Here is a 26,452-nt window from a genome sequence, read left to right as displayed (position 1 = left end):
TATAAAATAGCACTCACCCAATTAATTTATATCCACTTATCCTGTTTTATTTTTCTACATGGCATCTATCACCTATGTTATATTAATTTGTTTACCTGGTGAACATCAGAATGGGTAAGGCTTAGATGTCCATTGTGCCAGTTACCTATCATCTCCAGAAAGTCCCAGTTCACCTGCAAGTTGTAGCTCTTGCACAATTAACAGAGACTATTTCAAAATCTACACAACTGCTTGAACAACGCTTTAATTACTACACTGGTCAAGGTCCAGTCAGAAAACAAAACCCACAATAGGTATTTCAACAGAGGGAATTTAATATAGAGAATTGGTGTCACAGGTATTGGGTATTGGATAAATAGAAGGAGGAACAGAAATAGCCCAGAGATTGTAACTGCAGGAAGCAGCTACCACCCCTCTGGCTGGGGAAGCAAAGGGAAGAGGTCAAGGTTATTATAAACTAGGAGCTCAGAGGTGAGGTGCTATGATATGCAGCTCAGACGTCTGAGGAGGGGAAACTGGCTGGTCAGTGCTGTCACCTCTGAGTGGAGTACAACGAGCCTGGATCTGGAATGCTCAAAGAAGCTGGGGACTAGAACCCACACTGCTGACAGCACTGTGAAGGGCAGTGCTGAGATGCCAACAACAGGAACAGTGAGCAAAGACAGGAAAAAGTAAGCCCTTTCTCCTTACCTCCCATCTTCCGCTATCCCTCTACGGCTCCTCTTGACATAGATCAGAGAATACCCTCAAGCAAAGGCAAACGGGAGTTTGCAAAATTCCAGCCCCAACATCCAAAGCAGGATATGGAAGAATGGACTTGACCTGAGAGACAATAGTTTAAAAACCAGCACATATCCTAATGCATTTCTCCAATTTTATTTTCATAAGAAAAAAGCCAAACTTCAAATGAAATGGTACAATGCTTGACTTCTGACTGTATTATCACTAGCTCTTTCTTGTAAACCTTGTCCATTTTAATCCAGAGTACCATAGATGAACTTTGGGTGGTGCAGGAACCCATGAAATTTCATTGCTAAAAAAGTTTGATATGTTATGTGTGTATCTTCCTGCGTAAGTAGGTTCATAACTTTCATTAAAGTTTCAAAGAAGCCTGTAACACCCCTTAAAATTTGGTATCACTGTCCCATGTTCTCACTCATTATTTAAACTTGTTACGGAAAACACAGACAACTCGTAGATTCCTTTAATGCCTTACACACACTATTGGTTATGTCTGTTCGTTATAGGGAAAAGGAACCAGTTTGAACCACCGCAAGAAAAAGTGGCACTAGAGCAAGAGTATCAATTCAAGGGACCTCAACGAGGGAAGAAATTACCGTGTTTACAAAAGGGGCTCAAAATAGGACTGTCTCTTTCATATATCCCATCTAAATACACTCTAGTATATGTGCTCAGAGATATACTTACATTGCAGAATTATCTGTTACGGTAGTGAAAATTGGGAAATAAATTAGATGCTCATATGAATGGATAAATTAGATCAACAGAAGAATGAATCAATTAAATGGAATGTTAATTAATACAGTGTATTACTATATAGCAGTTAATATAAACCATATGGACATGTATCTGAACAATGTAAAAGTGTAACATTGAGTGGAAGCAAAAACAAGTTGCAGAATAAAATATGTTCAATATTATATCATTTGTATAAAGCTTTAAAACATGCAAAATTATGTGGCACATAATTTACAAATACCTGCAGCAAAAGAATAAAAACACAATAGGAATCATAATGCCCAAATTTAGGTTTGTTTTACTCCTAGTAGGGAGAGAAGGGGAAGAAACAGAGAGGGGTCCTCAGGGGACTCCAATGACCTCCATCCTGGATGGCTTCTTTAAAATAAATCTGAATTAAATATGGCAAAATGTTAAGACTTGGCAAAGTTAAGTGGTGGGTGTTTGCTGTATGATGCTATATTTTTCTCTGTTTTTGAAATGTCTCATAAATTTAAAAACTAGGAAACGTGAAGGGCACTAAAAGCTCCATTAGCAATGGCCTAGACCACCCCTTAGCATAATTATCAAGAGCTCAAAGGGAAGAGGAACTTATAATACATCTCAGCAACTCTTTCCATGGCAAGGCTCCTTTTCAGAAACACTCTCCACAAGGGTGGACACTGGAAAAGAGTACCAGGGAGGGAGAAAGGGGACTTACCAAACAAAGGAAAAGATAAGAGGGGAAGAAGAGAAGAGGATAAACGCTCCATGTTATTTTAAAAGATAAGCAACACATGAACAATACAGGTAAGAATCTCCCTCAGCAAGAAGAAACAAGATACATAAGTGAAAAAAATTCTTATTAAGCTGTAGTTCCTACCTGGCTCTGGCTTCTTCCCTGTTGAGCTAGATAATTGCAAAAAATAATACACCTGCCTCAATTATGGTGTGTGCCTCAGGGCAAGGAAGACTCCTGAGCTTTTACTATCAAGTAATTCCATTATTAAGGAAAATTTTCTGGTTCCTTGGGAATTGTGAACATGGAATTTAAGCTTATTTGTAGCATAATTTACCTCTAATCCATTCCTAATGGTGGTAAGAAGAGGAAAATAGAAAACGGGCTTTCTCATTTTAAACCTGTCCTTAAAAATGTCCTACCGTGTGTTATAATATCCAGAAATTGAGGCAAAAATTGAATCTCTGTTTGACCATTTATATAAGTTACGTGTTCTAACTTCTGTCCATATAAAATTGTGTTACATGTCTGAAATTTCCTTTTAAAATGACACAAAGTTGCAAAACAAGTAACAATGGCAATAACAACCTCCTTGCCTTAAATATCAAGGCTCTGAAAACTGGACATCAGCTCCTGGCATGTTCATTAATACCCACCTTTTCTAAAACATGCAAGTTAACATAGCAAGAAAATCAACTTCATAAAGCATTTAGAAAACAAATTCTGAAGCTTTTGCAGAATACTCAAACTTTTTCATGGACAATTCTGGATAACCAATGACATGGGGGCAAATGCTATCAAATGAAGTACTAACAAATGAAGATAAATTTAACTAGGGATGGGTTTACTTTCAAGAAATCACTTGGGCAATGAAAAAGCAAAGTTCCAGTATTGCAGTTAAAGGAAAGGCAGGATACAGCACTTCACGTTCAGTAACACATCCTATAGAAAAGAAATGAAGCCTGTGTAATTTATAAATCAACTGCATGCTCTTGCCTGATACCATCTACTCTCAATTGCCACAAGCAATCCCCAAAACATCGACAGAACAAAATACCTTCAACCCATAAAAGCTTGAGACCAACCAGTAACTAAGAACTGGTTGGGACAGGATTTTCCCATGTTTCATTAGCCTTGTCGAATAATCTGATTGAAAAGTCAAATTATATCACCATGATTTCAAAGCCTGCTGTTCTATTTTTTAAATACACTCCATCTAGTCAAAGAGTGTTTCTAAAGTTCTACATGCCAATGTACTCAGAACACATTAATTCCATTAGCAGGCTATTTCAGGAAACAGTGAGCATATTTCTTGGAAACAAATATATGTGGTTGAAAAACAGCCTCAAAAAAGTATGAGGTGAAAAACTGAAAACAAAGATGATTTTAAAATGCAATAGAACTCCTTCCCATCACATATTAAAGGTGTCATAATTGCTCCTCGACTGAGAAGTTAGTTGCTGTTTGGGATTTGGGTCTTTAAACCAAAAACCCTATCTTGAGATGGCACTAAAAGGACTCTATCTGCCTCTTAATCATAGGCAACTGCTAAATGAAGTGTATCTATTTTCTCTGTTACATTACTATTGGCAACCAGGTCCCCAGTAAGTGCCCAGAAATGTTTCCATGGTTACAAAAAGCATTCAGCATCCCTCTTGTTTTGGGCCAATTTATCTTAAAATCTATTGTGGAGAAAAATATGGCACATTAAGGAGCATAAAATCAAGATACAACGTTATGAAAAGAATTCAAGGTTAAATGGGAAAAGCAGGCTTGACAAGGCTTTTTAAAAAGTGCATATAAATCACTGATTAAAATGCTGCCTTTTCTTAGTGTATCTCCAAATACATCTCTCTAATAGACTGCAAAGCAGTCCATGCACTGAGGCTGACATGATCTCCAGTATAAAGGAAAAAATGAGCAAGTGAGGATAATTTAAGAGTAATAATCAGCAGGTAAAACCCCCCCAAAAAACAAGGGTTTTAATATTCTTGCAGCTGAGAGTCCAGTCCCATATTCTAGTTTCAGAGGGCCCTTAGGGCATTTAAATATTTTGACGAAAGAGAGGAATAAGAGCTTTTGTTCATTGTCTATAAGGCATCTGAAGTAAATCAGTGGACTCCATCTCATCAGGGAGAGGGAGAAAGAGGGAAGTTCTCTAGAGACAACTCAGTAAAGCTCCTCCATCTATAAAGTCATGAGTGATTTGGGCTAACGGGGCTGTCTCATTCTAGGTCTCTGCTGCATTCCTAACTCCCACTGCCACCAAAGAGCCAGGGCATTAAAAGCATTTTTGCATCTTCTGGAACATGTTAAACAAATGGTATAAGCATTTCAATAATCTGAAGGAGAGGTCCACGGCTTATGCTTGTGTAGATTTGTCCATTCCCCCCAATGCTTTGTACATGGTAGGCATTCAATAAATATTTGGTTAACTGAGGAAGGACATCATACAGGACATCTCTTTACAGAGGAATGTTTCTCCCCATACTACCTATACATACATGCCACCCTTTATCATTTTTCTATTCCTCTTATTTTCACTGTGAAATGGAGAGAAGTGGGAGGGATTTAAAGTCATAATGCTATTGAGGACTAATTTGAAGAATTTCACTTCCAAGGAAGACAGAACAGATATACTTTTTCCTATTCTTCCCCCCAAGTACAACTCAAAACTCTAGACATTGTATATAAAACAAAGATGAGAAGACTGAAAGATGCTGAGAAGAAGGCAGACCAGCTAGTGACCATGAGACTCAAGGAACAACATGGAGGTGAGTTTTCTGGGTTCTTTTGCCTCATATATCTCAGACTTGAAGCTGAGGAAGCTGGCAACCCAGAAACGCCAATGAGCACAGACCAAAAAACTCAAGAAATGCCTGTTCTCTCTGTGCAAAGGGCCAGGAAATGGACAGACGACCCAAACAGAAAAGTTTTAGACAATAAGTGTCTAAATCCAGCCAAATAGCACAGAAAAAACTGTGTCCCCCACCCTCACTCATGCCAGCAAAGGCCAGAGAGACAGCCTAGACTTCCATCCTCACCAAGCTTTAACGAGGGACCCCAATATCCCCACTAGGGGATGCCAGCGAAGGCTGAGTAGGAATCCAGAACTTTCATCCTTGATGGCCAGTAATGAGCATCCTGTACCCCCGCAGTATCCGTGAAGGGCACATGGGGAACCTGCACCCCACCTGAAGTAATGAGGCACCCCTGCCCCACTCTACTTGGGTGGTGTCAGAGGAAGTCTAGTGGAGACTCAGGATTTTCACCATCAGTGTGGCTACCTTCACCTCCATGTCAATGGAGACCACATGGAGAGATGGACCTGCCATCCAACCCAGCATTAGTGAGGAGCACTCCTTCAAGGGTTAAGGAGGCCAAGAGGGAAACCTGGACTTCTGCCTCCACGTAGCAATGATAAGGTGGTACCCCGCTGCCCCGCCAGAGCCCTGTCAAAGACTCTCTTTAGTTGAGAGGCCTTTTAGGGGGAGTTACGTCAAAATAAGGACAACTATTTCTCTTTATGTGTTCGTATCGGCTTACACACTGTTTCTTCTTACCAGCTACTACAATAGCTCCCTAACATATATCCTTTCCTCCAGCGTAGCCTGCAAACTGATGCCACAGTTATCCTTGTAAAATGGAGTTCTGTTGGTATCACACTTGATTAAGAGCTCTTTGAGATTCCCAGCTGCTTAGGAGACAAAACCTAATCCTTAACACAAAAAACAAAGACCTTCCCAATTGCAGCCTATGCTACTAGCCCCATCCCTGAAAATGTCAGTCTTGTCCACGTGTCTGTGTTCATGCCATTCCTTCAAATGGAATGCCTTTCTCTCTCCACTCACCCCTTAAATTATAATTCATTCTTAGGGTTTGTAGTCCTATATCATCTGCTCTGTGGAACCTTCTCTGATCACCACTGGCAAAACCACCTCAAAAGTTACCACGTAGATAACTGTTCTAATTTTCCACAAACTTTTAAAAATGGGACTACTTACATGTAACTATCTCTTAGGCATTAGAAAACTCCTTAAGACCAATATTTTATCTGTACATTTATCTCCAAGCCCAAACATGCCACCCAAATTAATGAGAATGTCCAATTTAATTTTAGAGTTTAGTGTTAAGTGTGCAAAGCTCTATGTTCTAGCTTCCACTTAGGATGTAGAAAAATTGGAAATAATGCTCTTGCTCTTTAAATAAAAATTAAATCTGCATAATATGTCAAATTACACATTTTAAATCTCATCAGAGAGCTGAGATCATAAAGCAACCAACTAATCCAAAAGTTACAAAAAGAAAACTTCTTTCCATGGGAGAAAGGACAGAAGCATTTGCTTGCCAGGGGCAGATGCTGGATTCATACAAGCTGGCAAGAAAAATTAAGCTAATATTTTCAAAGAACTTCTAAAGACCAAGTGTGTACTAGTACAAGAGTAGAGAACCCATGGGAGCCACAAACCCCAGGGAAATTGAAACCCACTTAGAAGCCTGGCCCCACAGAACTCACCTGGTACTCACAAGAAAGACAGAGTGGAGCAGGGCAGGGCAGGAGTGGAGAAAGGTTCTCTCATGGTACAGTCCTGGAGTAGGGGGAAGAGCAGCTGCTATAGACAAAATCAGAAGTCTCACCAGGATTCCTCTCTCATCTTTCCACTATGGGATAAAAGCCACAAGCCACTTGGGAAAGGGCAGCAAATCCCATCATCCTTAGACCATAGGTAGAGACACATTAAGGTGAGTGAACAGAACAGAATAAAAACTACCACCACTGGGGAAGAGGTAGAAAGAAGTCCTGGAGTCAGACCAGTGGAAATCCCCTAACTCTGAGGGAGGGGCAAGATTACCAAGAAGGCCCTAACCCAAGACACAGGAACATATCACCTGCCTAAGACAGAGGCTGCTCCAGAACAGCAGAAAACAGAAACTTCCAACACAACAACACCATATGAGCAAACACCAAGTAATGAATAACATCAGGCTCCTTCTGGGAAAGGGCCAACAGCCTGAAAACAGAGACCCTCTCTGAGGTACAGGCAACGAGAAGAGACTTGAAGCTGAAGATGGAGCAGATTTTGACAAAGCTCTGTAGCAAACAAGCCCCTACCCTAAACACAATGTAATAATAGAGGGTTTTGAAGGCTATACTACAAGGAGATAACAATAACAACAACAAAACCGAAACCCAGCTCATATTCTGACTAAACTGACTCAACCCCTTCACACTAAAGGCCCAGCACTAGAAAAGGCTCACCTACTTCCAGGCAGACATACTATTTACTTCCCCTACATATGATGTTCAATTTTCAGTCTAAAATACAAGAAAAGCAAAAAAGCAGAAAGGAAAAATACACTGTCAAGACACAAAGCAATCAAGAAAGCCAAATTCAGATATGACTCAAGTGTTAGAACTATCACACAAGGAATTTAAAAGTACTATGATTAATATGCTAAAAACATATTAATAGTGGAAAAAGGGAGAAACATGCATGAATTGATGAAGAATTTCAGCAGAGAAACTGAAATAAATTTTTAACCAAATCAAAATGCTAGAAATGAAAAACAAGGTAACAGAGATGAAGAATACTTTTGATGGACTAATCACCAGACTTCATACAACCAAAGAAAATACTAGTCAACTTGAAGACTATGTCATTAGATACTACTACCCAAACTGAAATACAAAGAGAAAAAAAAAGAATGAAGGAAAGAAAAAGAACATTCAAGAGCTGTGGGATGATATCAAATGGACTAGTATTTGTATAATTGGAATACTAGAAGAAGGAGCAAGAGAGAATGGATTAGAAGAAATATTTGAAGAGATGATGGCAAAGAATTTTCCAAAAGTAATGAAACTCACTAAATCACAGACACAAGAAGGACAGAGAACACCAATAAAAATGAATACCAGAACACACACATACACATATGCAGTACAAATATAAACGTACACACACACACACACACACACACACACCCCTAGATATATGCTGCTGAAAACCAAAGATAAAGACAAAATCTTTAAGGCATCCAGTGAGAAAAAAGACACATTATATGCCGAGGAACAAAAGTAAGAATGAAAACATGCTTCTCATAGGAAAACTATACAAACCACAAGACAGTGAAATGGAAACCTTAAAGTGCTAAAAGAAAAATAACTGTCAACTCAGAACTCTATACGTATCTAAAATATATTTCAAAACTAAATAAGAAATATTTTTCAGACAAACAATAACTAAGATAATTCATTAGCTGCATATATGAACAAGAAAAGTTAAAGAGTGCTTCAAATGACATAAATGATGTAAATATACAATTCTTTTCTTATTTTAATCACTCTAGGAGATAACCAACCAACTAAAGCAAATATCAAATATCAGCGTATTGAGTATTTATTGAATATGTAAAAGTAAAATATGTAACAACAAAAAAATAAAGGATGGGAAGGAAGAATTGGGAGTACACTGTTGTAACATCATCTAACTATACCTGAAGCAGTACAATATTATTTCAAGATAGACGTGATTAACTAAAGATATATGTTGTAAAATCTTAGGATGATCATTAAATTTTTTTAAAAGAGATAAAAATAATGAGCCCATAGTGGAGATGAAATGGAATCACAAAAATATTCAATCCAAAAGAATGCAGAAAAAAATAGGATAAAAGAAACAAAGAATAGATGAAACAAATAGGAAAAAAATCTAACAAAATGACAGATTTTAATTCATTATCAATAATTACATTAAATACAAACAGTTTAAACATACCAATTAAAAGTAAATGATTGTCAATTTGGATAAAAAAGCAGGACCCAATTATATGCCATGTACAAGAATCCCACTATAAAGATAAAGATAGATTTAAAGTTAAAGAGTAGAAAAGAACATGTCATGCCAACACTGATCAAAAGAAAGTTGGAGTAGCCATATTAATATCAAAGTAGACTTTAGGTCAAGAAATACTACCAGGGATACAAAAAGGTACATTATATAATGACCAAGAGGTCAATTCATCAAGAAGAAATATATTTCTAAAATGTGTATGTATTTAACAACAGAGCTTCAAACTACATGAAGCAAAAACTGAAAGAACAGAAAAGAGAAAAATAGCCAAATCCACAAGTAGAGTAACCAACAGAACAAAATAAGTAGACAAAATCAGTATAAAAATAAGTATACAGAAAATCTTAAAAACAGCCTCAAACAACTTGAAGTAATTTATAGAACACTGTATCCAATAACAGCAAAATGCACAGTCTTTTTAAGTACACATGAAACATTCAACAAGTTAGAACATGTTCAGGATTATAAAACAAACTTTAATATTTTTAAACTAAAGTAATACAAAGTATGTCCTCAGACCACAACTGAATTAAACCAGAAATTGGTAACAGAAAGTTATCTAGAATATTCCCAACATTTGGAACCTAACCTACACACTTTTAAATAAACAATGCATCAAAAAGGAAGTCAAAGGGAAATTAGGAAATATTTTAATATAATGAAAATAAAAACAACATATTAATATTTTTGGATGTAGACAAAGCAGCGCTTAGAAAAATGCATCCATTAAATGATTATATTAGAAAAAAGAACAAATTATACCCAAAGAAAGCAGAAGGAAGAAAATAATAAATAACAGAATTCAAGAAAATTAGGAACAGAAAAACAATAGGGAAAAATTTATGAAACCAAAAACTAGTTCTTCGAAAAATATATAGACATATAGATAGTCCTCTACTCAGACAGACCTCACACCCCTGCAAAAAATGAAGATAAAAATTACCAATATCAGGAAACAATGGAGACTACTATATATCCTACAAACACTAAAAGGATAACAAGAAAATACTATGTCCATAAATTTAACAACATAGATGAAATGAAAAACAACAATCCTTGAGAAACACAAACTGCCAAAAGTCACTCAAGAAAGACAGACATCTTGAATAATCCTATACACACTAAAGAAACTGAATTTTTATTTCAAAATCTTCCAACAACAACAAAAAAATTCCAAACTCAGCTGACTTCAATGGAAAATTCTGGCAAATATTTAAGAAATAAATACTGATTTAACACAAATTTGTCCAGACTATAAAAAAGGAGAAACATTTCACAACTCTTGTTATGAGTCCAGCATTACCCAGATACCAAAACTAGACAAAGATATTGTGAGAAAAGAAAACTATAGACTAATATCCCTAGTGTAAATTGATAAAATTCCTCAACAAAATATTAGCAAATCAAATCAAGCAATATATGAAAAGAATAGTACATCACGACCAAGCAGATTTTACCCAGGTATGCAAGACAGGTTCAACACTCAAAAATTAATCAGTATAATTCATTTCAACAGATTAAAGAAAAAAATCATATGATCAGCTCAACAGATGCAAAACTGCACTTGACAGAATTCAACATCCTTTTTGATTAAAAACTCTCAACAAATTGGAATAGAAAGAAACTTCTTCTATATAATAAAGAGCATCTACAGAAAGCTACATCTAACTACTAAGTAACAGTGAAAGACAAAGATTTTCCACTAAGTCCAGGATCAAGGCAAATATACCCACTTTCACCATTCTTATTCAACATGATAATATAGTGTAATCAGTCAAGAAAAAGAAATAATAGACATGGGTATTGAAACGGAATAAATAAAACTGTCATTTGTGTGATTATATTATTATCTATGTAGAAAATCCCAAAATAGCTATAAAAAAGCAATTAGAGGTGGGGCTTCCCTGGTGGCGCAGTGGTTGAGAGTCCGCCTGCCAATGCAGGGGACACGGGTTCAAGACCTAGTCCGGGAAGATCCCACATGCCATGGAACAACTAAGCCCGTGAGCCACAACTACTGAGACTGCACTCTAGAGCCTGTGAGCCATAACTACCGAGCCCTTGAGCCACAACTACTGAAGCCCACGCCCTGAAACGGGAGAGGCCACCGCAATGAGAGGCCCGCTCACCACAACGAAGAGTAGCCCCCACTCACTGCAACTAGAGAAAGCCCACGCACAGCAACAAAGACCGAATGCAGCCAAAAATAAATAAATACATAAATAAGTTTTAAAAAAAAAGCAATTAGAACTCATCACTGAGTTTAGGGAGGTTGCAAAATACAAGATTATATACAAACATCAATGGCATTTCTATATACTAGCAAGTAGCAATTGGAAATTTAAAGTTATAGATATACGATTTACAATTATATCCAAGAAAAGGGAAATACTTAGGTATAAATCTAACAAAATATGTATGAGACCTGTATGCTGGAAACTACAAAACAGGTGAAAAAAATTAAGAACTAAATAAATGAAGTGGTATACCATGTTTGTAGATTTAAAGACACACTATTTTTTTTTAACATCCTTATTGGAGTATAATTGCTTCAAAATGGTGTGTTAGTTTCTGCTTTATAACAAAGTGAATCAGTTATACATAAACATATGTCCCCATATCTCTTCCCTCTTGCATAAAGACACACTATTATTAGCATGTCATTCTCTCCAAACTGATCTATGGATTCAACAAAATTCCAATGAAATTCTCAACAAATTTTTTTGTAAAAATCAATAAGCCTAATCTAAAAACTATATGGAAACAACTAGAATGGTCAAAACAATTTTTAAAATATAAAATTGAGGGCTCACCTGATTTCAAGACCATAATGCTATAGTAATCAAGACAGTGTGTTATTAGAGAAAGAATACAAATGTAGATTAATGGGAAAATATGTAGAGTCCAGAAATAGACCCACACTTATATAGATAATAGATTTCTGACAAAGATATCAAAGCAAACAATGGAGAAAGAATAGTCATTTCAACAAATGGTATAGGAATTATTAGTCACCTACATGGTGGGGGGAGGGCTTAATCCACACCTTGCATCATATAAAAAATACCTCAAAATAGATCATAGCTCTAAATGCAAAATCTGTAACTTTAAGATTTCTAGAATAAAACATAGGAAAAAAAATCTTTCTGACCCTGGGTTATAGAAAGATTTCTTAGATATGATACCAAAAGCACAATTCATAAAAGAAATACTCGATAAGGTGGATTTCATTTAATTAAGAATCTCTGTTCTTTGAGGGACATTGTTAAGAGAATGAAAATTCAAGCCACAAAACTGGGAGAAAATATTTTTAAAGTACATTCCTCATATTCAGAATATAAACATAGTTCCCAAATCTCAAAAATAAGAAAACAAACAATTCAGTGAAAGTGGGCAAAAGATTTGAAGACCCTACAAAGAAGTCATACAGATTACAACTACATGAAAATATGCTCAGTGTCACTAGTTATTAAGGATATGCAAATTAAAGCCAAATGGGATGTTAAAACCTATGAAGGGTCTACGATTTTATCCTACTTGCATCTAACAAGTTTGCCTGCTACTGTTTTATAGATGTTGGCAAAGATGCAAGATTTCTGGGTTAGAGACAAAGGACAATTTATTACTCACAGTACTTCCAAGTACCATGGGGGTAATGCAGAGGCAGGCCCAGATAGATTCCGTGCATGCAATGGGTTTATGTCGCCAGGGAACACCAAGCTTGGAAAACCTCTATCATTTGCAAGCAAATTCGCCTAAGCTTTGCCCTGAAGAGAGACATTAACTTTATTAGATTGGACAGCAAACAAATATCCCCTGTGCTCTGGAGGGACACACTATCTTCCAAGGCTGTCATACAAACACCCTTGAAAAGATAATCCAAAACAAAAGGCTGTTTGTGGCTCTGCCCTGCTCATAGGACATGCAAGACACCAATGGAGAATTATCTCCCTACATGAGTTATCACCACACACCTATGAGAGTGGCTAAAAAATAATAAGAATAATACCACAAAGTGTTGGTGAGGATATGAGTGACTGGAAATCTCATACATAACTTCTGAGAATGCAAAATTGTACTCTGGAAAACAGTGGATTTTTTTTTTATAAAGTTAAACATATACTTTCCATATGACCCGGCAATCCCACTCATAGGTATTCACCTAATTGAAAACATATTCACACGAAAACCTATTTTGCAAATGTTTATAGTCGCTTTATTCATATTGCTAAAAACTGGAAACAACCCAAATATCCCTCAACTGCTGAATGGATCAACAAATTGGGGCCTTCCTGCAATGGAATACTATTTAGCAATAAAAAAAAGCAAACCATTGGAACACATGACAACACAGATAAATCTCAAGGGTGTTACAATAAGTGCATTATGAAAATAGCCAGCCTCAAAAGGCTACAAACTGCATGATTCCATTTATATGACATGCTGGAAAAGGCGAACAAGAGACAGAGAAAACATATCAGCAATTTCCAGGATCTGGAGGTAGGGAAAAGGACTGGCCCCAGAGGGACTTGAGTGATAGAACTATTTCATACCTGGATGGTCGTGGTGGTTAGAAGACCATGTGTGTCTGTCAAAACTCACAGAACTGTGCACTACAGAAGGATGAATTTTACTATATGTAAATTATAACTTTAAAAAGGGTGGGGGTGGGAGAGTTATATGTGTAAACTCTAGAATCAGACTACCTGAGCTCTGCCCCTTTCTAAATGTCAGTCTTGGGTAGAGTCCCAAATTCTAATCATCAATTTTCTCAACTGTGAAGTGAGAATAATAGAAGTATTTACCTCGTAGAGCTGTTAGCTTTCCTTGTTGTTCCATCAGTAATTATTATTTGATGTCCTATTATATACCTAACATTGTGTTTGATAGTAAGGATACAGAAATGAATCTGTGACACGGCTGCTGGCTTCCAGAAGGCTACAATCTAGTGAATCAACATTTCCCGAATGAACAAATGAACACAATTGTTTAATTGCCATTAGATTATTACAACGATTACAAAAATTAACAGAAGCCAGTGTTAAGCATCTATTGAGCCAAAGTCATGTTAATAATTTTAAATATAGTTCAACTTTAGCAAGAATTTTCTAAAATAGGAATAGAAATTTCAAGTCAAATCTAAGAAATCCTATTAGTAGTCCAGACATTTCTAGGATTATCTCTATAGATAATTTTAAAAGGCTTGCAATTGCATTTATTTATAGTTTATCAGATTCAGAAAGAATATTAGGCTACCTTGGTTCACCAGTTCATTCTAGCATTTAATACTTTAATTTGAGTAAGAGTATCAAGAAAGCATTATACATATATGTGGAATCTAGAAAAATGGTACAGATAAACCGGTTTGCAAGGCAGAAATATAGACACAGATGTAGAGAGCGGACATGTGGACACCAAGGGGGGGAAGGGGGAGTGGGATGAATTGGGAGATTGGGATTGACATATAAACAATAGCATATATAAAATGGATAACTAATGAGGACCTGCTGTATAGCACAGGGAACTCCACTTCGCTGTACAGTAGAAACTAACACAACATTGTAAAACAACTATATCCCAATAAAAAAAAATTTTTAAAAGAAAGCATTATAAAAAGAATATGAAATTATATTTCTTCATTTACTAAGACTGTATGTACCTGGATAAAACATTCCTCTAAAAAGATAAAGCTAAGAGGAGTCACTGAAAATGGATGAAGACACTAAGAAAGTATTCCGAAAAAGTCTGCTCCCTCCAACAAGAAGAGAATTAATGAGTTCACCTTTTACATTAAAAGATCTGAAAACCTGCATGAGCTATGTGTGCATTACAAACACACATCCTATATACACACCCAACACCTTTCTCTGCCTATCATGTATCTCTCTGTCTCTCAATAAAATGGAATGTCCTTACTTCAGGCTTAGAGTAACAGAAGCGTGAGAAATTTATGCCAGAACATACTACAGCTACTTTTATAGAGTTAATTACATTTTCACCATATTCATTACGCATTTATTGAAGGCCCATTATATGCTCAGTTCTGACAGGATGAAGCTCTATAGGCAGTTTGTTTTAAATGTGTCCTTTCCATTCAAGGCTAGAAGAAAAGCGAGCTATTCTTATTCCAAAGATTTCCTATCTACTGTCATCTCACATCACGTCTCAGTACAACACTGTGAGAAGTGTTCTTGGAGTGTTATCAACTAAAAATTTTGCAACAAGTATGGCTTTTTGCACAGGATTTCACACTGAATAATATAGTAACATCTAGAGATTCCTAACCTAGTTTAAAAAAAAGAGAATATTTTAAAAGATGTTTTAAGCAGTATGACATAGGCACGAGGGGCTTCTCAAACAGAACCCACAGACTCGTTTTCACCATTTCACTTGCTCAGAACTATTGTTTTGGAATATGGAGCCCACCAATGTGGATCTTCCAAAGTTTTATATATTGAAAATATTCCTAAGGATTACAACTCTCATTTAGAAGCCAGTATGTGGAAAGGTATAGGAGATAAAAATAAAATTCAAATGATAACTAAAACAAATAAAAATAAAATGAGTAGAAATGTCCTTTGGACAAACCCATAGAAAATGATTACTGGCTAGCTTACCTTGCATTTTTCCATTAACGTTTTCTAAAATACCAGAAAGGTGGCTGTCAAAGCCCTGTTGAAGGCCACTCCTTTGCTTTTCAAGGTGATGTTCTTCCTTGGCAATAGAAGAAAGCACATGTGGTGGCTTTTGGTCATCAAGGGTCTGATTGGGCCACTGGGTCACTATGGAACAGGAGTCCTTTGCATGCTGGCTAAGTCTGGGGCTTGAACTTTGGGCAGAGTCCTGCAAATCACTATTACAACAGGAGAAATGATCCACTTCAAGAAACAAGGAATTTATGTCCTCTTGACTCCAATTGCTTTGTTCTTCATCTTCAAAGTAAGTTTCCTGAATCTGAATATCATCTAAGTCCTGGTCTAGCTTGTCACTCAATTTAGAGTCTTGTTTGTTGAAGTTAACCAGCAAAGCAGATAACGTATCTCCTGCTTGCTGGAGAGCTTCATAAACCCGAGATATCCAGGAAGAGAGAGGCTGGAAGAGGTTCTGAGCATCCTGAGATGCCATGGTCAACAGCATGGCCAGCTATCTGATGTCTACAAGTCCACTTGTTCCGTTCCTTCAATACTCTGGACTTAATGTGAACTATAGAAAAAGCATGATGAGAAATTAAATTGGAGGTCTCTCAATGGCTGTGAATATTTCACTCTCAAAACTTCTCAGCTGAAACAGAGGAAAGAAATACTTACACCTGTTAAAGTTACAACCTCAGGCCCATCACCAGATTCCTACAATCAATGTCAAACAGTATTTGGGGACAAAAAGGGGTCATCATTGAAATCCTTAAGGCAGCTAAATAAAAGCGACTGTAAAAGTCTAAAGGTATCAATAAATTATTTCAATGCCTGTTCACCTCTGCAGACATGTGCAGAACTTCCATTAGCACTAATAGGCTCTATTCCTGTGGACTGAGAGAAGTCTATCCCCATAGACCGTACTTAACAGTGTGAAAAGGGATAAATGAATCTTCATTAAGAGGCAGTCGGACATGACATTTCAAAATCCAAGAAAGGTTGGATGCTTCATCTATGAATCTGCAGATCACAGAGAGCAGGCTAATAAGCATCTCTGCTTCATGACACGAAGATTTATCCTTTCAAAGGAAATGTGTGCCTGGAATTAAAAAGCTTTTAACAAATCTTAGAGCAGGATTTTATATTTTTATGCAATTTCTAGAAATTACACCTATTCTTGGGAAACAACCAACCTCTGAAAGACTGAGGGTGGCAAGTGGATTACACAGCTTATTGGAGACATGTCCAGAGCATTTTGTTGCTTTTGTCTGTGTTCCAACTGCCCAAAGACAGCCCTCTACAGCCTGCGAGACTCCTGGGAGACACTCCTTCCCACGAGATTCATAACCTGAAGGAGACAGCTACAGGACGTCGACAGAGCAACAGGGCACGATGAACACTCTAGGGCTAAAGATCTATACTTTCACAGATATGCATGTATGCACACAGATATACAAACATGTACACATATACCTGTGTATACATAATCATATGTTATGTGCATTATGTGTGTACATACTTATCTTATTGCCTTTACACTGCTCATCCACAGCTCAGGATGAATGTTATACATGACAGCAGAGCCTAAATTCCTGCTTGCACTTAATCACCCCATCTCTTTTATAGTAATAGCTTCCTTCTGACCAAATCAGCAATCCTGTAAATTTCAGCCATCTTGACCTCAGGCTACTACATGTGACATGATTGCCTACATCCTCCTAAAAACTTCTCTTTAGATTCTGTGCTAGCCATACATTGATTCATTCAATAAACAAATACTGATTAAGTGCCTATTAAGTGCTGGGCACAATGCCAGGTGTAAGGTAACCCTGAGGTTTCTATCCCCATGGAGCCCACATTCCAGTTAAAGGGAAACTGAGCTCTCTGCACTTTCCTGACGCTGAATAATTCATGTGTCTGTCTTTCAGGCTCTTCCTTGTCTAAACACCAACTACATATATGCAATCACTCAATTGTCCTACAGTTTCTCCTCTTCCCCCTTTATACTCATCAGCTGGGAGAGTTGACCCATCCATAAGTCTCAATTAACACTTTTTAAAAACTCTAAAATATACATCTCCAGCCCTTAACTCAATCCCTCTTTCCAGACTTGTGTCTGGTTAACTAAGCCAGTGGTTCTCAAACTCTGCTGTGTCAGAATCACCTGATGAGCTAATAAAAAACACAGAGGCCCAGGCTAGTTGAAGGAAAAGGCTCTGGACCTTTGCATTTTTGTCAGGTTCCCCAGGTGATTCTGACAACCACCAACATTTGAGAAAGGCTGATCTAAGGGAATAGCTACACTGGGACAACTCACCAAAATCTCAACTTCAGCTCATCAAAACCTAGCACACCACTTTTGCTACAACAAATGTTCAACACTCTAGACTCACGTTTTAGTGGTTGTGAATTTCTCCATTCAACCCTCCCCCTTTCCATTCCTTCCATCCCAAGTTCTGCTAATTTGAGGTCTATGAAGACTCACTTCCATTACGTTTTGTAATAGTTATTGCCTTTCCCCACACTCGAATTTCCTCAGAAATTACATACCTAATTGGTTTCAGTCTCTAATCTTCCCCGGCCTCAATCCATCCTCTAGGTTTGCTCACCAAACCTGATATTGCATCGGGTTTATTGCCTGTCTCCTCCCCTAGAATGGAAATTCCATGAAGGCAGGGATAGTGTGTTTTGTTCTCTAGTTTATTCCCAGTGCCAGCAAGTATGCCGAGCACATAGTAAATTCTCAATAAATGAATTAACAAATCCTATTTAAAATTGTGCAAAAACAGTGTCTAGCATATAGTATGTACTCAAATGTGTTAAACTGATTAATAAAACCTACTCAGAACTGTTGAAAACATCTTAATGTTACCATACAAATCCCCTGCTTGGTTACACTGAAGAGTTCTTTCAGCATTTGTTCCACCCCATTTCACCACCCACAGGGTTTTTTTGTTTGTTTGCTTTTCCTCCACAAATATTTTGCTTAAATTAATATGCTTTGGGGCATCCCAGACCTAGAAAGTTCCCTGAAAAAACACTGTATCACTGTGCCTTAGGTACAAGAAACTTTTTAAGATAGAAATGACATATTTTCCTTAATAATCCAAAAATCTTTTTTATTGTTCTTTTATACAGAGAAAACTTTTTTTCATACACGACCCAAAATCTTTGAATCTACGCCAGCATTTTCTTATCCAATCTTGGAACTAGTAACAACCCATGCTTTCGGTCTTATGTCTCCATATCTTCTGAAATCTCTGTCCATCAAACCCTCATGGCAATATTTTTCAAAATAAATCTTGTATCACTCCCCTAGTTGAAAAACAAACAAACCACAAAAAAAAAAAAAAACCTACTGTGGCTTCCTATTTCTTCTACTGCAAAATTTGAGCAATAGCAAACGTTAATTCATATTTGTTCACACAGAATTTTTTAAAAATTAATTTGAATGCCTCCAATTCACTACAGTCCTCACCTCTTCCTGCTGTTTATACCCACTTGCTTCACTCATTTCTGTGTAGCCTGCCTGACTCCTGGAGGCATTTAGTTTTCAAGTTCTACCCTGTAGGATAAAGTTTACATTCTTTACCATGGCAAACAAGAGGAGAGATGCTCAAAAAAAATTAACAATCAGCATTGTCTTACTGCCCTTACTGCTGGCGGGGGCGGGGGGGGGGGTCCCTAAAGGCCTCCAGCTGGGTGTCAACTCTTTAATTGCTGAAGTACTAGCTGTGAGGAGGTCTGGGAGGTGAAACAGGACAGTGGGAGGGGTCTCAGATCAATGGCTATTTATCAACCAGCTTGGAACTATTTCAATATTTGCACAACCTTTTGTCCTAACTGAATGTCCAGCTGTGTGTGAGCTGTGCCCACTAATACGGCCCCACAGTGGGAACTCAGCCGTTCCTCACCACTCCTCACTCTGAAGTTCTATTTACCCATAACACTAACACACTAAGCATTTTCCAAAGTGACTGTGCTCTTTCCTGACCTCTGTTTGCTCTGCCCAAGGTGCCTTCTCTTCCTACCCTGCCTGGTAAATACTTTCTTATTCTTTAAAATGAAACTATTATGTCAACTCTTTATCTATAATCAAAGGTGTGGCCTCAGAGTGCTTTGAATGTGCCTTTATGATATAAGGTTTTACTTGTTGTGATAATTATCGGTCAATCTTTCTCTTCCAATGGACTCTGAGACCATAAGTGCTGGGACTGTGTTTATACTTTATAGCTCCAGAACCCACACAGGGTAGGGACACTGTAAAAGTTTGTTGAATGAATGAATGAAAATTACTAATGAAAAATTTTAAAGCTAAGTAGCCCTAATTCCTTTGTTTTTCTTCATCTGTAAAGTAGATGACCTCTAACAGTTCCTTTCCACGTTAAAACCCAAGAATTTACCAGTGTGGGGCAAAAAGCATTTTAATACTGAGGCTGGATGTAGTATTCAGCAGTAAGTCACCTTTTCAGGGACTGGTTCTTTACTTTTGCCAATAACCATTGTCAGATGATCTCAGAGTGATTGGAAAGAGACCAAATCTCAGTCTATATATGAAAGGTTGTCCCGTTGTTATATTCCAAAATAGTAAGACAAAAGGGCACCTACAACTAGAATCTGAAAAATTACCAAGTTAGCAACACTAGAGAACTTTCATTTTATATTAAAGCAGTCTGAAGCCGAAAGGGCTAACAGCTGGCAGAGTAACCATGGAGATACCTTTGCTGCATAGGTAAATTTCAACTTAATTGCTGGAACATGCCAAGTATAATACCAGTTATATACCTGGTATCCTTGTTTTCTAAGTGGTAAGAAAGCCCCCAAAACTAAGTTGATTCTGGTGCTCTAATAAAATTTTTTTAATAAAAAATAAAATAAAACCACATGAGAAAGAAAGAAGAAAAGATGGTCTAGGTCCCTGGATTAGAAGAGAAAATACATATACAGTCTGTGGTAGCTGAGAGGGCTCATTATTTGAATTAAAATAGTTGATGAATTTTCATTAGTATGAGAAGTATAAAACAAAACAACAAAAAACGTGTATATGTGTGTTTAACATACAAGCTCCTACCACAAAGATGACCAGGGCCTCTCAAAATACTCAGAATAAACTAGCAATCTGATAAAGAATTAGTTAACAACTGATAAATAAAGATGAAAGGAGAGCCACCGATAAATTCCTAGGGGCTGTATTTCTTTAAATTTCGTTTTAATTAGAATTACATTTTAATTATAAAAGTGTTCAATTAAGGTCATTTCAAACACAGGAAATGACTAAACAGTAAACATTAAAGAGTTTTGCTTATGCATGGGGAAAAACTATCAAATTCCTGAGCCACATGCTTTCTCACGTATTTTGATCATCCTGACCAAGGGTAATTGTGAACAGAAAAGAAGTGTGCCATCCCCAGAACAATAGTGCTCATGGTCTTTTAAAGGTTGTTAGGTAGTCTTTCTGAACTCACTTCCTATCTGATGACAGATGCTTGGCTGGAAGAAGAGAGTGATGACCTAAGAAGGAAACCAGCTTCTAGGAGCTATGCCTTAAAAATCTATGTTATTTTGGTGAAATCTCAAGTGGAAGCCTGTAAGCATGTGTGGTTTTGAAAGGATTATCAGCTCCTGGAGAGAGTCAGATACATTCTGAGAGAAAAGAAAATCTCTCCAATGATACGGCCCCCAGGTAACCAAACCCCAAATCAAAATCTTATACAAGTTCATCTACTGAAGTGTGTTAATGTTTAGCATTTTTCAAAGAAGAAATCACTTTGGAAAACCTACTCTTCTCATTCTCTACCAAGAACTGTAGGGCAATCATAAGTAAAAGTCAAGAATACTGGGCTTATGTAAAGTGCCTTCTCGCAGCCATTAGTTAACTTCCTTGTGTCATCTATTAGATGTGGGTTATTTATTAGGGTTCCCTGGAGTAGTGATGAAGCTAATTAAGCCTATAATTTTTATGACAATTATCACGCCTTTAGGAGAAAGGCATTTTGCATTACCTAGCATGAACAAGAAGGCTTAGAAAGATGAATAATACATGGAGTCAAAATAAGAACTATAAAATGGGCTGCAAGCCATCTTTAACATGATTCCAAAGAGTCTACAGGTGTTTTCTGTTAAGAGCAAATTTGTTATGTGCGTAGGAAAATGTGCCATTGAGATGAAATATCTTTTGTAGCATTTGTCCAAAATGTGTTCTAAATGCTGGAATCTTAACAAATATAAAAATGGACTACTGAAGACTCTTGATGTTAGCAATATGGATATAATACAGCCATATTGTCAATGCTGAGGAATGGGCAATCCAATAGACCCTTCACCACTGGGCTTCAGGAGGGCAATTAGCATAAAGCAAAATACGAAACTGCCCTCTAATTGAAATATACTTTGGTCAGTAGACACTGAGAAAAATGAGTCAGTGTGGAAAAAATTAGCAATGGCTTTGGAATCACACAAAACAAGGCTTAGTGTTGGATCTTCCCTCAATTATGGCACAGCACGGGGCCAATCAGGTTACCTGGGTGCACCTAAATGTCTTGATCTGTAACATGGAGAACACTACCCCCTGCCTTGCAATTCACTATGGAAATTAGATTACACAATGTTTCTAAAGCACTTGGAACAGAGCCCAGTACATAACAGGCACTCAATATCATTTATTCATTACTAAACTCAAATTTGTGACATTTTAAAAGGTAAAAGTATATTAAACTTACAATCTTTTCCCTGATGTGGTAAGACCTCAGAAAAAAGATACTATAATTATAACATTTGCCAAACACTACACAGCATGCAATGCTTTTTGACAACTTATATGAATTAAAAACTCATTGTGAAGAATATTAGCCTTCCTATTTCACAGCTGAAAAAACTGAGGCTCAGAAAGAGTAAGTGACTTGCCCCAGTGGTCATACCTATAATAAAGAGTGGGGCTGATATTCCAACTCTCCTTTGTTGAATTCCAAATTCTTGCTTTAACTGCTATTCCACATCCTCACAAAATGCCAACAAGACAGTGAAGACACTAGAAATAAAACATGTGGCACCCCTATGATCATAGAAGCACTATTTACAATAGCCAAGACATGGAAACAACCTAAATGTCCACAGAAACAACCTAAATGTCCATTGACAGATGAATGGATAAAGAAGATGTGGTACATATATACAATGAATACTACTCAGCCATTAAAAAAAAATGAAATAATGCCATTTGCAGCAACATGGATGGAGCTAGACATTATCATACTAAGTAAGTCAGAAGAGAAAGACAAATACCATATGATATCACTCATATGTGGAATCTAAAATATGACACAAATGAACTTACCTATGAAACAGAAACAGACTCGCAGACATAGAGACAGACTTGTGGTTGCCAAGGGGATGGAGGCTGGGGGAGGGAAGGATTGGAGTTTGGGGTTAGTAGATGCAAACTATTATATGTAGAATGGATAAACAACAAGATCCTACTGTATAGCACAGGGAGATCCTATATAGCACAGGATATATTCAATATCCTGTAATAAACCATAATGGCAGCCGCAAAGCACAGGGAGATCAGCTCGGTGCTTTGTGTCCACCTAGAGGAGTCAGATAGGGAGGGTGGGAGGGAGACGCAAGAGGGAGGGGATATGGGGATATGTGTATATGTATAGCTGATTCACTTTGTTATACAGCAGAAACTAACACACCATTGTAAAGCAATTATACTCCAATAAAGATGTTAAAAAAAAAGAATATGAAGAAGAATGTATGCATATGTATGACTGACTGAATCACTTTGCTATACACCAGAAACTAACACAACATTGTAAATCAACTATACTTCAATAAAATAAAATTTTTAAAATGTAACGTATTTTCCTAATAAGCAGTCAATGTGGTGTTTAAATCCAGGTTTGCAGGACTCCAGGGTCTATTCTCATCCTGTTTCCACTCCACCTTGGCTACCTATTCCACTAATGAAACTCTTCTAAAAATAAAAACTTTTGCAATATTCCAAAATAAGCACGAGAAAGTAAAAAAAATTACACTTTTCCAAAGTAAGTGTAATAAAGTAAAAAAAATTCTAAACTACTACCTAAGTCAAGGAAGACTTCTTTTAACCTTTTTTTTTTGTTTTTTTTATGGCTGTGTTGGGTCTTCGTTGCTGCGCATGGGCTTTCTTTAGTTGCAGTGAATGGGGGCTACTCTTTGTTGCGGTGCATGGGCTTCTCATTGCGGTGGCTTCTCCTGTTGGAGAGCATGGGCTCTAGGCACACGGGCTTCAGTAGTTGTGGCTTGTGGGCTCTAGAGCGCAGGCTCAGTAGTTGTGGCACACACACTTAGCTGCTCTGCGGCATGTGGAATCTTCCCAGACCAGGCCTCGAACCCGTGTTCCCTGCATTGGCAGGCAGATTCTTAACCACTGCGCCACCAGGGAAGTCGCCGAAAGACATTTTAAAATCTATTTTTCAAACTCCATGCAACAGAAAGCTTTGTATATGAGCATGATGATCTCAAAAAGACTTGGGTTGACCCAACAAGAATTTTTCATTGCTCAAGGTTTTTGCCACTGTAACAATAACATCTTTTAAATATTCTCCAGGGGCTTCCCTGGTGGTGCAGTGGTTGAGAATCCGCCTGCCAATGCAGGGCACACGGGTTCAAGCCCTGGTCCGGGAAGATCCCACATGCCGCGGAGCAATTAAGCCCATGTGCCACAACTACTGAGCCTGTGCTCTAGAGCCCGCGAGCCACAACTATTGAGCTCAGGTGCTGCAACTACTGAAGCCCGCGCACCTAGAGCCTGTGCTCCGCAACAAGAGAAGCCACCGCAATGAGAAGCCCACGCACCGCAACGAAGAGCAGCCCCCGCTCCCCACAACTAGAGAAAGCCTGCGCACAGCAACGAAGACCCAACACAGCCAAAAATAAATAAATAAAATAAATAAATTTTTTAAAAAGAAAAATGCCTTTATAAAAAAAATAATAAATATTCTCCAAATTTCATAAGCCCATTGAGTATTTTAGAGTATCTATTATATACAAGGCAGAGATGTAAATATGCTTCACAAATACTCAGTGGTTATATAGACACATAAGTTCGTCAGCATTTCCAGAGGGACTATTTAATGTGGCTTTAATAATACAATTTTCTTAATAGATTGTCACTGCTCTTGCCCAGAAACCCATTTTCAGACACACATATAATATTTTTATTGAGAATTTAAGAATGAATTATATTTGATTAATATTTACCTTTTTAAAGACCCAACCATAATGAGGAAGAATCTCATTTTGCATTATCCTAGCTAATGTGATCACAATTAACTCCCAACAAGAGTGTACCTGTGTTCCAAAGCCACTGGCACAGATCAACTGGCCCCAAAGAAAGGAGATTCTGAAATCTCAAATAACATACACAGTACAAAGGAGTGTAATTAGAAGGTAACGTAATGAAATTGAGAAAGGCAAAATGCAGGCACAATTAACAGGAATTACTCTCAGACTATGAGATTTATCAGATTGTTGATTTTTGTCCCAAGAGATAGAAACATCATTCGTATCTCTTGAAAATGCACTAGGCTCAAAGATAAGGGAAAATTATGGAACTGAGGTAATTGCAGCCCTCTAGAGATAAATTAAGCAATACTGTAAATATCAGCAATCATTTAGTGTTTGTTAAATTTTTTCATTAATTATAGAAGTAATATCAGCTTTATGAAAATGTTTTAAAAAAGAGGGGAAGATAATGTATAAACCCTCCACCTTAACCCAACTCTCATTATTTTTGCATATTTCTTCTGTAATTTTTCTTTGTAATTTACATAGAATGGTAATCATATTACATAGGAACCTAACAGTTCTCTTTTCTCCTATTTTTCATCTAGACTTCATCACCAAGGCCTACCCATTCTTTCATCTCGTGAATCTACCTGCCTTCTCCCACCTGCACAGGTAATACCCAAATCCAAGTCACCATTACTTCCCAGCTGAACCACTTCAACAGCCTCTTAAGTGACTCCTTGCATTCTCTCCTACCTGCCCCCACCTCCACAGCCCCCACAGGACTTAGAAGGCTATGCATGGTTTGACTTCTTGTCTGCAACCACTCTCTATTTGCTATTTTTTAGCATCTCACCACCTCCTTTCAGCATCTTACTTCACCAGGCTCCTCCCACTGGCTGAGAAAGCTCTCCTCCCTCTAGGCTTCCCTCCCCTCTCCCCTAAAGCCCATTCATCTCCTTTCAGGACTTAGCTTACATTTTGCTTTTCAGAATGCTTTGCTTGACAACCAACCCCCATAATCCAGACTCAATTTTATGTCTGGATTCTCTTCTAGTACTTCTTCCTTCTTCTTATTAACACATTGTAATTGTAGCTTATTAATAACTTATGTAATTATTTCTTTTAACAGCTGCCTTCCTCATTAAACTAGAAGCTACATGAAATCAGGTTGTGTGTTCATTTCTTCTTTACCCTGTTGTCAGCATACAGTCAATTGACTACCATAGAATAGGTAGTTTCGAATCAATAGTTTCGAATATCTAAATACACACACACAAGACAACATTATATCCTACTTCTTTCATTTAACATTTTAAGGCATTTTGCATATTTTTACAGGGTTTGTGTTTACCATTTTTAATGATTTAACATTTTAAAAACTAAATTTTCCATTAAAACCTGAATACCTTTTCCCAAATTCAAACCTATGAAAGCACTTATTTTTATAACAATATGCAATCTTTTACATCTCAAGAAAAAACTACCCAGTATTCTCC

At 37.3% G+C, this 26,452-nt stretch overlaps 1 protein-coding gene across 4 annotated transcripts in view; it reads right to left on the bottom strand.

Moving 5' to 3' along the window:
* The window catches only part of SYT16 (synaptotagmin 16), a 253,423-nt gene that overhangs the window by 106,389 nt on the left and 120,582 nt on the right, over window positions 1-26,452 (bottom strand). For 2 of the 4 annotated variants that reach the window (XM_036844896.1, XM_036844897.1), the window contains exon 2: window positions 15,666-16,329. The exons of the other annotated variants lie outside the window; for them this stretch is intronic. In XM_036844896.1, the coding sequence (XP_036700791.1) occupies window positions 15,666-16,185 (520 nt within the window). In that variant the 5' untranslated portion in view covers window positions 16,186-16,329. The remainder of the gene's footprint in view (window positions 1-15,665; window positions 16,330-26,452) is intronic. 4 annotated transcript variants of the gene reach the window in all.

Source organism: Balaenoptera musculus, chromosome 2, assembly GCF_009873245.2.
Source record: "Balaenoptera musculus isolate JJ_BM4_2016_0621 chromosome 2, mBalMus1.pri.v3, whole genome shotgun sequence".
NCBI classification, from domain to species: domain Eukaryota; kingdom Metazoa; phylum Chordata; class Mammalia; order Artiodactyla; family Balaenopteridae; genus Balaenoptera; species Balaenoptera musculus.
Note: the sequence above shows the minus strand (reverse complement) of the source record. Positions and strands in the feature narration are given on the sequence as shown.